This window comes from Lepidochelys kempii, chromosome 3 (genome assembly GCF_965140265.1).
Source record: "Lepidochelys kempii isolate rLepKem1 chromosome 3, rLepKem1.hap2, whole genome shotgun sequence".
Lineage (NCBI taxonomy): Eukaryota > Metazoa > Chordata > Testudines > Cheloniidae > Lepidochelys > Lepidochelys kempii.
Genome location: NC_133258.1, coordinates 160,039,351 through 160,052,171, shown reverse-complemented (window position 1 = coordinate 160,052,171; position 12,821 = coordinate 160,039,351). Strand labels below are relative to the sequence as shown.

The following is a 12,821-nucleotide window of genomic DNA, read 5'->3' as shown; positions in this document are numbered from 1 at the left end:
TGACGAGGGGATTTTCAAAGACATTCAGCATTGGCCTAACTACTTGCCAATGCTGAATGCATTTGAAAACCTCAGTATTGCTCCATGCTTACAATTAAATGTGCAGATCATGTCACAGCAAACAGATTAACGTACAGATGGCAATAACTTTGTATAATGCTATGCAAGCTTAACAGAAATCCACCAAAATGCACCGTGTCATCTGAGGACCTGATATGTCTGGAGTAATCGGCTTTGCTCATTATTCATTGCTGTAGGTAAAGTGTGAGCAGTATGTTCCCCTCCCCTCCCCTGAAGCTCCTTGTGTATTCTTCCCCGCATCCCTCACTTTGAGAGCTTCTGGTTTATAGAATATGCTGAGCAGAAAGCTAAACAAAATATTAATACACTAACTTCACAAGTGATCACACTGACAACAAAAGACTTGAAGGGAGAATACTTGCCCTTTAAGGCCAGAAGGGGAAGTCTGAGAGGCCAGGTTACCCTGTTCCAAGAATTCTGAAGCAGAGGAGGGCCTAGGAAATGGCAGAGGAAGGTGACAGAAGAGAGGATGTGGCCCTGGGGTGATAATGTCTGGGAAAATCCAGACCATTGTTTCTTTACATGTTCGGGATAGGGAGCCTTGTAGCACAGGGTCAGACAAAGCTCCCCTCTCTCAGCCACCCAGGATAAATTCTGCAAAAGAGGTCAACATATAATCTGCCTCTTTCCTTACACAGGGGGACACTCAGGGAAGGACTGTCTGCCTGCTAAGCCTTCCCACTCATGGGAGAAGGGATTGAGGTGGTGTGACCTGGCCGCCAACTGGCAGAGAAAGGCTGGAAGACTGCACCCAACAGAGATGCCTGGGAGGAAAGGACTTTTGCTATGAAGGTTTGTTTGTATTCAGTTTGGTTTTTGAAAAGACTTTGTGGCTGCCTGGGTGGAACCAGCTGAAGGAAATTTAAAGGGGCCAGCTCAGAGAAGCTGCCTGAAGGACTGCAGTCTGCTACAGACGCAAACATTGAAACTACAATGGAGGTTATAATCAGTAGTTGATAAAACGTTTATTATTTTTGCAAATAGCTCGGAGAAATATATATTTCAGACCACAGTCTAATCCCAAATCTACTGTTGTGAATGCCAGGATGCCAGACAGGGGAGGTGGAGTATCAGAGACCAAAATGTGGCATTCCATTTCTAAGAATGGTATTTAGGCCCCAATTCAGGAAAGCTCTTTAAAGCATAACTTTAAGCACATGCTTAAGTACTTTCCTCAGTAAGGATGCTTTCCTCAATTAAGGTCTTAATAACCTGTCTCCACTGAAGCACAGAGTCTTCAAATGCATTGTGCCCACTGCAAATTGTGCCCATAGAGATGGAGGCAGGAATGCCCAGTGGTCCAGGACTTCAGACCTGGGTTCAATTCCCTGCTCTGCCACAGACTTCATACATGGCCTTGGGCAAGTCACTTAGACTTAGGCACCTATGTCACTTTTCAAAATGAGACTTTGGCACCTAAACGCTGAGCAGAGCAATAGCCAAATATCTTTCCCTATCTCACAATGGTGTTGCAAAGACAAATACATTAAAGATTGTGAGGTGCTCACACACTACAGCAATGGGGGTCATATAAGAGAGAGAAACCTCAGCAAGAAAACTTGCTTTTATACCCTTCTTGGTCCCAAGGAAATACCCTGAAATATCCAGACTCCATATTTTCATCAGCAAAAGTATGAAAAAGTTCTTTTACTGCCCAAAACAATCATTTAAGTGATGCACAGTCTGATATCTGAGCAGAACGTCAGACAGCCACATGACAATGCACCAGCTCTGCTTAGTCTCATGACAATGACATCACATGATGATAATGAAATATCAGATCGGTCCAGTAGGAGATATGACTGAGAGGCATGTTAGAGTAAGTGGCCTGGGCTTGCTAATTTTCACTCTTTTGGGGAAAAGGAAAAACGTATTTGCTTATGAAGGAAGCGTTAGAAGCTGACTGTCTTGTAGACCTTCATGGTACTTTGCATGGCTGCAGATCCTCTGACTTCAAAGACAATGTCTGGTGTTAAGTCAATAGCCAATATTACCAGAAGGAGAATGGAGCAGACAAATTTGGTTTATTTCTGAAATGGAAAAATGACTTCTGAATTGAGAGATAGCAACATTTTGTCTCAGTCATTACTGAAACAGACTTAGGACATAAGGGTTTGAGATTTACCTGACATCATAAAAACATAAGCATGGCCATACTGGGTCAGACCAATGGTCCATCTAGCCCAGTATCTGGTCTTCTGACTTTGGCCTGTGCCAAATGCTTCAGAGGGAAAGAACAGGGCAATTTATTGAGTGGATACATCCTACCATCCAGTCCAAGCCTCTGGCAGTCAAGAGATTTAAGGACACCAGAGCATGTGGTTGCATCCCATTTTGTCTAACAACAACAGATGGACCTATCCTCCATTAACTTATCTAATTCTTTTTGGAACTCATTTATACTTTTGGCAGTCACACTGCCACCTGGCAATGATTTTCGCGAGCAGTCTGTGCATTGTTCGAAGAAATACTTCCTTATGTTTGTTTTAGAACTGCTGACTTAATTTCATTGGGTGACTTCTGGTTCTTGTGTTATGTGAAGAGCTAAATAAAACTCTTTATTCATCTTCTCCACACTATTCATGATTTTATAGACTTCTATCATATCCCTGCTTAGTCATCTAAGTTGAACAGTCTCAGTCTTTTTAATCTCTCCTCATATGAAAGCTTTTCCATACCCCATCTCTGTACTTTTTCCAACTTTTACATATATTTTTTGAGATGGGGCAACCAGAACTGCAAGCAGTATTCAAGGGGTGTACAATGGATTTATATGGTGGCATCATGATATTTTCTGTCTTATTATTTACCCCTTTCCTAATGTTTCCTAAAATTCTGTTAGCTTTTTTGACTGTCATCGCACACTGAGTGGATGTTTTCAGAGAACTATCCACAATGATTCCAAAATCTCTTTATTAAGTGGTAACAGCTAATTTAGACCCTATCATTTGGTATGTATATATAGTTGGAATTATGTTTTTCAACCTGCATTACTTTGCATTTATCAACATTCCATCTGCCATTTTTTTGACCAATTGCCCATTTTTTGAGATCCCCTTGTAAATCTTCACATTCAGCTTCAGACTTAACTATCTTGAGTAATTTTGTATCATCTGCAAAACTTAGTCTTCTCACTGTTCATCCCTTTTCCCCCAAAAAGAATATTTATGAATACATTGACCACCACTGGTACCAGTACAGATCTTTGAGGGATCCCACTATTTACCTCTCTGCCTTCTGAAAACTGACCATTTATTCCTACCCTTTGTTTCCTATATTTTAACCAATTACTGATCCATGAGAGGACCTTCCCTCTTACTCCATGACTGCCCACTTTGCTTAAAGTCTTTGGTGAGGGAACCTTCTCAAAGGCTTTCTGAAAGTCCAAGTACACTATATCAACAAGATAATGCTTGTGCATGTTTGACAACCCCCTTCAAAGATTTCTAATAGATTAGTGAGACAGGTTTTCCCTTTACAAAAGTTGTGTTGACTCTTCCCCAACACAATGTTCATCTAGGTGTCTGACAATTCTGTTTATTACCAGGCAAACTGTAACTATAGTAAAGTAGTTAGACTTCCTGACCTGTACTTACTAGGATCACCTCTGGAGCATTTGCTAACCACCAGTCAACTAGTACAGAAGCTGATTGAATTGATAGTTCTGCCATTTCATATCTGAGGTCTTTCAGAATCCTTGGTTGAATATCAAGTCCTGGTGTCTTATTACTGTTTAATTTATCAATTTATTCCAATACGTCCTCAACTGACACTTCAGTCTAGGACAGTTCCTCAGATTTGCCACCTAAAAAGAATGTCTCAGGTGTGGGAATCTCCCTCACATCCTCTACCGAGAAGACCAATCTAAATAATTCATTTAGCTTCTCTACAACAGATTTGTCTTCCTAGAGTGCTCCTTTAGCACCTCGATCATCCAGTGGCCCCACTGATTGTTTGGCAGGCTTCCTGCTTCTGATGTGCTTAAAAAAGTTTGCTGTTAGAATTTGAAGAGCAACTAGCAGAAGACCCCCCAAAAAAAAAAAATTAAATTTTTTTTTGGGCTTGCCTAACTATACTTTTACACTTGACTTGCCATAGTTTATCTTCCTTCTATTTTCCTCAGTAGAATTTGACATTATTACAATACCACCAGTGTGTTGGGTAAGAGTTGATTTGGTATCAGAGTATATTCTGAATTATTTGCCGAGGTCTGGTGTATTTGGCACTGTACAGAGAAATACATGTTTCCTGCCCCACTGAGCTTACAACTGTAATACAATACCATTCAAAAAGATACATGCAGGTTGAAGATTCAATTAAGCAGTGTAGAATTTTTAAAATGCTTGTATTCTATACTGCAGTGGTTTTCAAACTGCAGGTCACAACCAAGTACTGGGCCGCAGAATGTAAGGCACTGGGTTGCGGCGGCTCTGGTCAGCACCACCAACTGGGCTGTTAAAAGTCCCATCGGCAGTGCTGCCCAGCTAAGGCAGGCTCATTCCTACTAGTTCTGATACCACACTGCGCCCCATAAATGGCCAGCAGCAGGTCCAGCTCCTGGGGGTGGGGTGGGGGGGCGGCGCCACAGGGCTCCACGCACTGCCCCCGCCCCGAGCACAGGCTCTGCACTCCCATTGGCAGGGAAGCCTATGGGAGCTGAGGGGGCGGTCCTGCAGGCGAAAGCCACACGGAATCGCTTGCATGCCTCCGCCTAGGAGCCGGACCTGCTGCTGGCCACTTCCGGGATGCAGCGTGGTCTGTGGTGCCAGGACAGGCACGAAGCCTGCCTTAGCACCCCCGCTGCGCCACTGACCAGGAGCCGCCCGAGGTAAGCCCGTGCCCCAACCTTGCGCCCCGATCTCCTGCCCAGCAAATCCTCTGATCCCTCCCACCAAACCCAGAGCCCCTTCCTGCACCACAAACCCCTCATCCTAGAGCCTGCACCCCCAGCCCAGAGCCCCGACCCCCTCCCACACTCCAACCCCCTGCCCTGGCTCAGAGCCCCCTCTCATACTCTGAACCCCTCATTCCCAGCCCCAGCCCGCAGCCCTCACCCCAACCCTCTGCCCAGCGCTGAGCCCCTCCCACACCACAAATCCCTCATCCCCAGCTCCATTGTGTTGTGGGCATCAAAAATTTTCTTCAACTGGGTCACCAGAAAAAAAAGTTTGAAAACCATTGCTATACTGGATGGATTCTGCTGTACTATAATACTATTAGTGACCCTAAAGAGCACTGTCCATTCAAGGGAGGACAAATTCCTAGACTACTGAAGTGTAAGGACATCCATATATAAATCAGCACTACACTAAAGCCTGGTTATTAAAGAATGTATGTGGTAGCAAACATTTGGAGGAATAACCTTACCAGCATTGCTGTCTACCCACATTTAGGCCAGTCAGCATTATTGCGGCTATCAGACTTTCCACTGTAATTATTAAAATCACCCACTTAAAATGTCAGATACTACTTACTTGGTTCTAGCTTCTTCAGATCCTCCAGCTTAAATTCCTCCTGCGACTGCGTGGACTAGATAGTTACAAAGGAAAATAGTATTAGGTTTCATTATGCACCGTCTGTTGCTATTTCAGAATGGGCATGCAGGATTGTTCCAGCTTTTAAATCAAAACCTTATAGTCTTAACACATATTGTACACTAGACTATGTTTAAAGTCACAAAAAGCAAACAGAGCTTATATTTTAAAATTTTAAAAGCAAGATTTTTCTGCTATAATTTTGACAAAGGCCAGAGCTACTTTACCGGCAAGACTGAGTTTGAGGAATTTCTTATAAACCAAATCATATTTAACACACACAGTCCATAAATCATCATGAAGTACATCCCCTGCCTGTATTTTTTGTGACTGTAACTATTAATTATTGTTTCATAAGCAGCCAGGATAACAGAAGGGGATTTTAAATAACTTGCTCATTAGCTACTGAAAGGGGTGGAAAGGTATAGAAAATAAGCGCCAAGGTCACAATGCAGTAAGAAACATCTTAAATGGATTTCTACAAGACCTTATTTAGATGAATAATGGAAGAAACAAAACCCACACCACAGCTCAGAGCCTAAATTCATTTTCTGTCACCTCGTCTCCCATTTTTAGAAGTCCCTCTCACCTCCTTTTTAAAGTTAACTGTCTTCCCTCCGCCCCCCAAAATTTGTATCTGCACAGCTTCCCCTGGAGGAGGAGTAATGAGGACATGAATCTATGCAGAGTGAAAATTGCTGAAGTGCTTCCTTGAGGTCTAGGAGGGACAGCGTGAAAACAGCTAGGCTTGTGTGAAGTTCACTCCAGGGCTATTTCTGCTCTTGTCCATACAGCCTCTGTGCAAACCACCAGCAGTCATTTTCTGTGGAAGGAATCTAAAGTGACAAGGAACAGGAAGCCTGCAGTTTCGCCCCACTGAAGCAAATGCCCCGAAGTATTCAGAGGCTTTCAAGCAACTACCTGGTGGTGGAAGTCCCAGCATTCAAAGAGATCGCTAACTTTGTCAGCCAGAAATCATGTCTACATGTGGAAAGCCTTACACATTACCTATTTCCCCACTTCATTCCACTGAAACTTAACAGAGAGAGGAACAGAAACATTTAACATTAGAAGCAAAGTCACTTTCCTGATGGCACAAATCAGATTTCCATACAGAATTGTCTTCCCATGTTTTTGGTTGACACTCATTAAAACGCAAAAGAAAAAAAGAGAGCAGAACAGGATATGGCAGGGGAATACATTAAGTTACTACACCTGCAAAGCTGCACTCCGCAATTCTAGGCATGTTGCAATTTTAGCTATGGTTTTCTGTAAGGAAGAGAAGGAAATTACTTCATTTGTTTGCCAATTAAAGCTGCATGCAAAAAAACAGCCCCTTTCTTTAAAACAAGCTTACAAACACTTCTTCACACCCCCAAAAATTGGATTACAGAGAAATATTAACAGATTAACATCAAACATTCTTTTAATATTTGCATCGAGAAACAATATATACAAGCCAGAGAGATTGAAAGTGGAATGGACAATATTACATAACCATTGGCAATTGAACTCCTTCCACATAGCTCATTGGTACAAATGTGTCAGTGAATGAACTGCAGACTGGGGCACTGCCTCCCACACCATAAATTGGTTGTAAACCTGATGATTACTCTGGGAGTGATGGGGGACATGTCGGAGAATAAGATCAATTACTTTGAGAATGTGAAATTACTTGTTCTCATTTGCCCTTCCAGGAAACATTTGTAGATTCCCCCCCGAATCGATTACAAAACTAAACGAGGACCTGATCCAGAGATGTATACTGATCACCCTTCAGTGGAAGTTGTGGATGCTCAGAATCTCTCAGAAGCAGGCCCTATTGTACCTTAAGCATAGGTTTGTTTTTGTTTTGCTGTGTGTGTTGTGGGGAAGAATAGAAGAGGACTCCCTTGAACAACAAAACAACAACTTACTGGTCCATATAATTGCAACAGCTGACATATTCTAGGAATAGCAGTCCCTATGAATTCAAAGCAGGTCTTGTAAAACTTTTTAGGCTACTTTAAACTCTGTGAAACGGGTTAACAATTTCACCCAAATAGAGAGAACTCTTCAGTTAAAGCTTGTTAGCCATGTAAGATTGCCATTGATCAAGAGTAGGTTGTAATTTCTCCCTTCATATACAGAAGTGATGCGCGAGATGCTGCAGTGAGATTACCGCAGGTGAATTCCCTAAAAGACCTCAGTTCATCTAGTTGTGGAGGAGAGAGCCGGAGCCCTAGACAAGACTAGATAAGTCTTTCAAAAATTACATCTCTCATAAAGGCCTTTCAAAGTGGACAGCTAGAGAAATAAAGAACATTAGAAGGCTTACAAGCAATGATGCAGATCATCTCCAGTGCCACCAGTATAAAAGCTTTCAGGAAGAACGAAGCTTCCAATCAGGTAGGCGCTAATAATCAAGACTACCCATTAGAAGCATTTTGCTGCAATGGCTACAGTTTTGAAAGTCACAAGATTATTCAGCACCTAGAAGAAAATGTCTTGGTGATGATGGGGACAAACTAACTAGCAATAGGTTAACAAAAGATAGACAGAAAAGTGCAATATGGCCAATAGGACAAAAATGGTGACTATGATAAAGCTATAGAGAAAAGCAAGTTAAATACAATGGGTGATAAAGTTTCTCGGGTGAAAGTCCAATAAATGCATCTGTTATTGCCCAGTTTAAAAAAAAAAAAAAAGAGTTTGGGTTCCTGATGTAGCAATTCTACTACCTAAAAATAGAAAAGAGGCTGATCTACTACTGAGTCCAACAGTGTTTAGGTCAATTCTCAAGCCATGCATGTCAGCCAAAAACCAATACCTACTGTACAGTGATCCTGCCTTTTTTTTTTAAATATTGCCTCATGAGATGGTGCTGATCTAGGCATAGCTTCCTTGTAGTTTATACTATGTTCTGTTCTATACTACACAGGTTCTTATACCATGCTTAGCACTGTAGTATCTGAGCGCTTTCCAGCAGTGCACTAAACAACGTGCCTAACACAGTGGTCCCCAAACTTTTGAGGGTTGTGCCCGCCCCAGAGCCAGGAGTTGGGCCATGGCTCTGGGGGGAACAGGATAAGGGGACCGAAGCTGGGGGTGGATCTGGGACCGGGAGTGGGAGCAAGGAGCCGAACTGGGGGAGGAAGCAGAGCCTTAGCCAGGTTTGGTGGAGGCTGGAAGCCGGGTGCGAAGCCATGCTAAAGGTTGGGGGCAGGACCAGGCACGGGGCTGGGACCATGGCTGGGAGGCACTCCCTCCCTGACGCCCATGGGGGCTGACCTGGGCCCTGCCCCCCTGAACATTCCTGGGGTGGGCCCTACTGTTTGGGAACCTCTGGCCTAACATCTGTCACGTGTTTGTTCTCTTCTTTCCCTGGCAGAGAAGCGTGTGCAGTGGAGTGCTATGTTTTGGAGTTTTTTGTTTATAACATATATACAAACACATTGCTATGTGTTTACATTAGAGAAGGCAAAAATCAAAGAAGCATGCCTTGCACTTCCACTGGAAGTTGGTGAGGTTTGTGATGGTCCTTCATTCTTATGGGAGTTCATTCCAGTCTTGGGCTGGACCCTGAGAAAGCCCTGTCTATTTTGTGCTTGAATGACATCTGCCTCATGTTAGAGGGTAAACAGATCGGAAAACTATGCTTCTCTAGCCTCAACCAATACACATTAGAAATCATGTACATCCTGCTCTGGAGTACGCTCAAATACCTTAGAGTTAAAAAGATTGAGTACCATGTTCCACATATTCAGTTTAATGCATGGCCTCATCTTGCGGTCAGGGTTGGGAAGGGGGTGGGGGAAATCAAAGATAGTAGGGCTACAGATGTAGCATGCTCAACCCCCAGGAGGGAATGTCTGGTACTCTCTCTAGTCAGTTAAGCAGCAGCACTGGGAGTTCTTTATTGTTGAAAATGGGAAAGAGGCTGTCCACAAATGTAGGACCTCCCCTGAAGTGATGGAGAAAGACAGAGGACTCCTCAGAGCTCCCCTAGGGAGGCAGAATCTCTACATATAAAATGTAATTCTAATATTAGTGCAAAGGAGCAGTGAGCATGCCAACTGAGTGTTAAGAAAATACAAAAGATAGTGTCCAGAATCATAATCTGTTCTGAGAGCAATGAGCAATTGCTCTTCCAATTAGCAAGAGGATTGGTACACTAAGAATCTCCAGCACTGTGTGATGTAGGCAAGACTTGTAAACATAATTTAACTTCTGCTCTTCCTCGGTCTCACACACACAGTATTGAGCCTAAGATAGAAACGAGGTCTTCAGAAATGCTACTTCGTTTCTTCCCCCTCCCCCACCCTCACTGACATGCTTAGCAGACCCCATCCTGAAGTTAGATTCTAACAGCTGCCTGGACTAACCAGCTAACTCCTTGCAGTGGTGCAAATGAAACTTTGCAAAGTGTGTCGTTAGGCTCTTGGGAGTTGAAGAATGATAACACAGCATTAGGAACAGATTAACTTTGGAGAGATTTGGAGTTTAAAATAGAAAAGAACAGGTTTTATATGGAATCTATTGAATTATGGCAAGATACCAGCAGCCATTATTCATAACTATTTTTAAGGGACCACACCCAACCCGAAAGTACAAAATGCAGCTAAACACTATCGTTTTCAGCTGCAACTATCCCATGCAGAGGCTCCTTTTACAGCAATGAAAACACTTAATATCTTATTAGCAGTACTGAAGCTGTAACAAACTCTGCTAGTTAGAGCTGTTAAAGATCCAGTTTCAATGTAAACTAGTGTTTAGAAGAGAAAAAGTCAGTTGATCTAGTAGTCAAGGCTTCCTCTGTACTGTTGTGTGAGTAATGACTGTGCTAACTGTAATGCAGTTTGAGATGTTTGCATAAATAGAGAGCCTAAGCGAAGTTTGGTTTTCAAGAAAGGTTCAAGTTGTTAGCAGACCAGTAGTTTAAGGAGACATGCTAAGATTATACAGCTGTGCAAGTGTTTCAGCAAGTTATCAGCACACAAAAAAATAAGATTTTTTTCAACACTGCATAAAGCCAAGAATAATTTTTAAAAAGGCTCATGCAAGCACTTTTTAGTCAGAAACTTGAAAGGTCACATGCATTGTGTGGAGATCTGGATGAAAACAACTAACACCCTGTGCAGAAGGGCAGGCTGACAGACATAGCCAAAGCTAAGGAGATCAATTAATGTAATAAGAACAGCCACACTGGGTCAAACTAAAGGTTTCCGACAGTGGCCAATGCCAAGTGCCCCAGAGGGAACGAACAGAACAGGTAATCATCAAGTGATTCATTCCCTGTCGCCCATTCCCAGCTTCTGGCAAACAGAGGCTAGGGACACCATCCCTGCCCCTTTGGGCTAATAGCCATTGATGGACCTATCCTCTAGGAATGTATCTAGTTCTTTTTTTAACCCTATTATAGTCTTGGCCTTCGCAACATCCTCTGGCAAGGAATTCCACAGATTGACTGTGTGTTGTGTGAAAAAATACTTCCTTTTGTTTGTTTTAAACCTGCTGCCTATTAATTTCATTTGATGACCCCTAGTTCTTGTGTTAGGAGGAAGAGTAAATAACACTTCCTTATTTACTTTCTCCACACCAGTCATGATTTTATAGACCTCTATCATATCCCTGCTTAGTTCTCTTTTTGAAGCTGAAAAGTTCCAGTCTTATTAATCTCTCCTCAAACGGAAGCTGTTCCATAGCCCTAATCTTTTTTGTTGCCCTTTTCTGAACCTTTTCCAGTTGCAATATATCTTTTTTTGAGATGGGGCAACCACATCTGCCCAAAAGATGTGGGCATACCATGAATTTATACAGAGGCAATATGATATTTTCTGTCATCTTATCTATCCCTTTTTCTTAATGATTCCCAACATTCTGTTCACTTTTTTGACTGCCGCTGTACACTGAGTGGATGTTTTCAGAGAACTATCCAGAATGACTCCAAGATCTCTTTCTCGCGTGGTCACAGCTCTCTCATCATTTAGACCCCATCACGCATAGGTGGTTCAGGGGTGTGTGTGTATATAGCTGGTATGTATAGTATGTATATATGTATAGTAATAAGCTATGCTTGCTCACTATAGGTATGTCTGCACTGCAAAGAAAGGTGTGATCTTAATGTGAGTTAGCTTGTTAGCTAACTCACAATAAAATAGCAGAAGACACAACAACTCTGCTCTTAACTCAGGTTAGCAGTTCAATAGGCTTTTACTCAAGCTGCTAACCCAAGTTAAAAGCAAAGTTGCTGTGTCTTCACTGCTATTTTAACCTGAGTTACAACCCCCTGCCCTTTTGTTTTGCTTTGTTCTTTTGCAATGTAGACATACCCTAACCAAGTAGAAGTCTACTTGGATCCCGGCCAATGGGAGTGCAGAGCCGGTGCTCAGGATGGGGCAGCGCATGGAACCCTGTGGCTCCCCCACCTAGGAGCTGGACCTGCTGGCCGCTTGTGTGGTGCAGCACAGTGCCAGGACACGTAGGGACTAGCTTGCCTTAGCCCCTTAGCACTGCCAACTGGATTTTTAACAGCCCTGTCAGCCGTGCTGATCAGTGCCGCCAGGGTCCCTTTTCAACAGAGTGTTTCGGTTAAAAACCAGGCCCTATAAGAGAGATGCTCCACAGGGAGCAGCCTTCCCCTCCCCATGACACACACACCCTTATCTGGGGCAAGGCACTATCCACAAAGTTCAAAGAACCCAGCTTTGCGATCATCTTGAAACAATGAAGTTCATATTGATACACAGCATAAAGGACAGCATTCTGTTAATCACAGCCTGCCATAAGTGAGATTACCACCACCTGCTAACAAACCACACCTTCCAACTCTACTTCCAACAATGGGTGGGGGAGTGGAATATACAATCAAAATTGGTGGGAAGGGGGAAGTGAAACTATAACAAAAGACTAAACTATCTGCAATGACAACAGAAGCCATTAAAGAATCAAGATTTTCTGACTTACCAAAGAGATCTCCTTAGTCCATGGGTTCTTATTTGGGGGGGGGGAAGAGCAGGAAGAGGATCACAATCCCCATGAGGGCCCACTAAGGTGGGGGGGGCTCATGAACATGCTCTCTTTATGACTAGATGAAGGGGAGAAGAGTCCTAAAGCTTTTTTGTTTTAATACGTGGTATGGAAAAGGTTGAGAACCACTGTCCTAGCATGTGTCTCCGTGTAGTAACTAAAGGCAAATGTGGACATTTTAAAATGGCAGCATATTCA

General features: G+C 42.9%; 1 protein-coding gene across 4 annotated transcripts in view; it reads right to left on the bottom strand.

Moving 5' to 3' along the window:
* Positions 1–12,821, bottom strand: part of AIDA (axin interactor, dorsalization associated) — a 54,272-nt gene that overhangs the window by 26,388 nt on the left and 15,063 nt on the right. For all 4 annotated transcript variants that reach the window (XM_073338830.1, XM_073338833.1, XM_073338831.1 and 1 more), the window contains 2 exons: positions 6,831–6,884; positions 5,556–5,610 (listed from right to left, as the gene is read on the bottom strand). In XM_073338830.1, the coding sequence (XP_073194931.1) occupies positions 5,556–5,610; positions 6,831–6,884 (109 nt within the window). The remainder of the gene's footprint in view (positions 1–5,555; positions 5,611–6,830; positions 6,885–12,821) is intronic.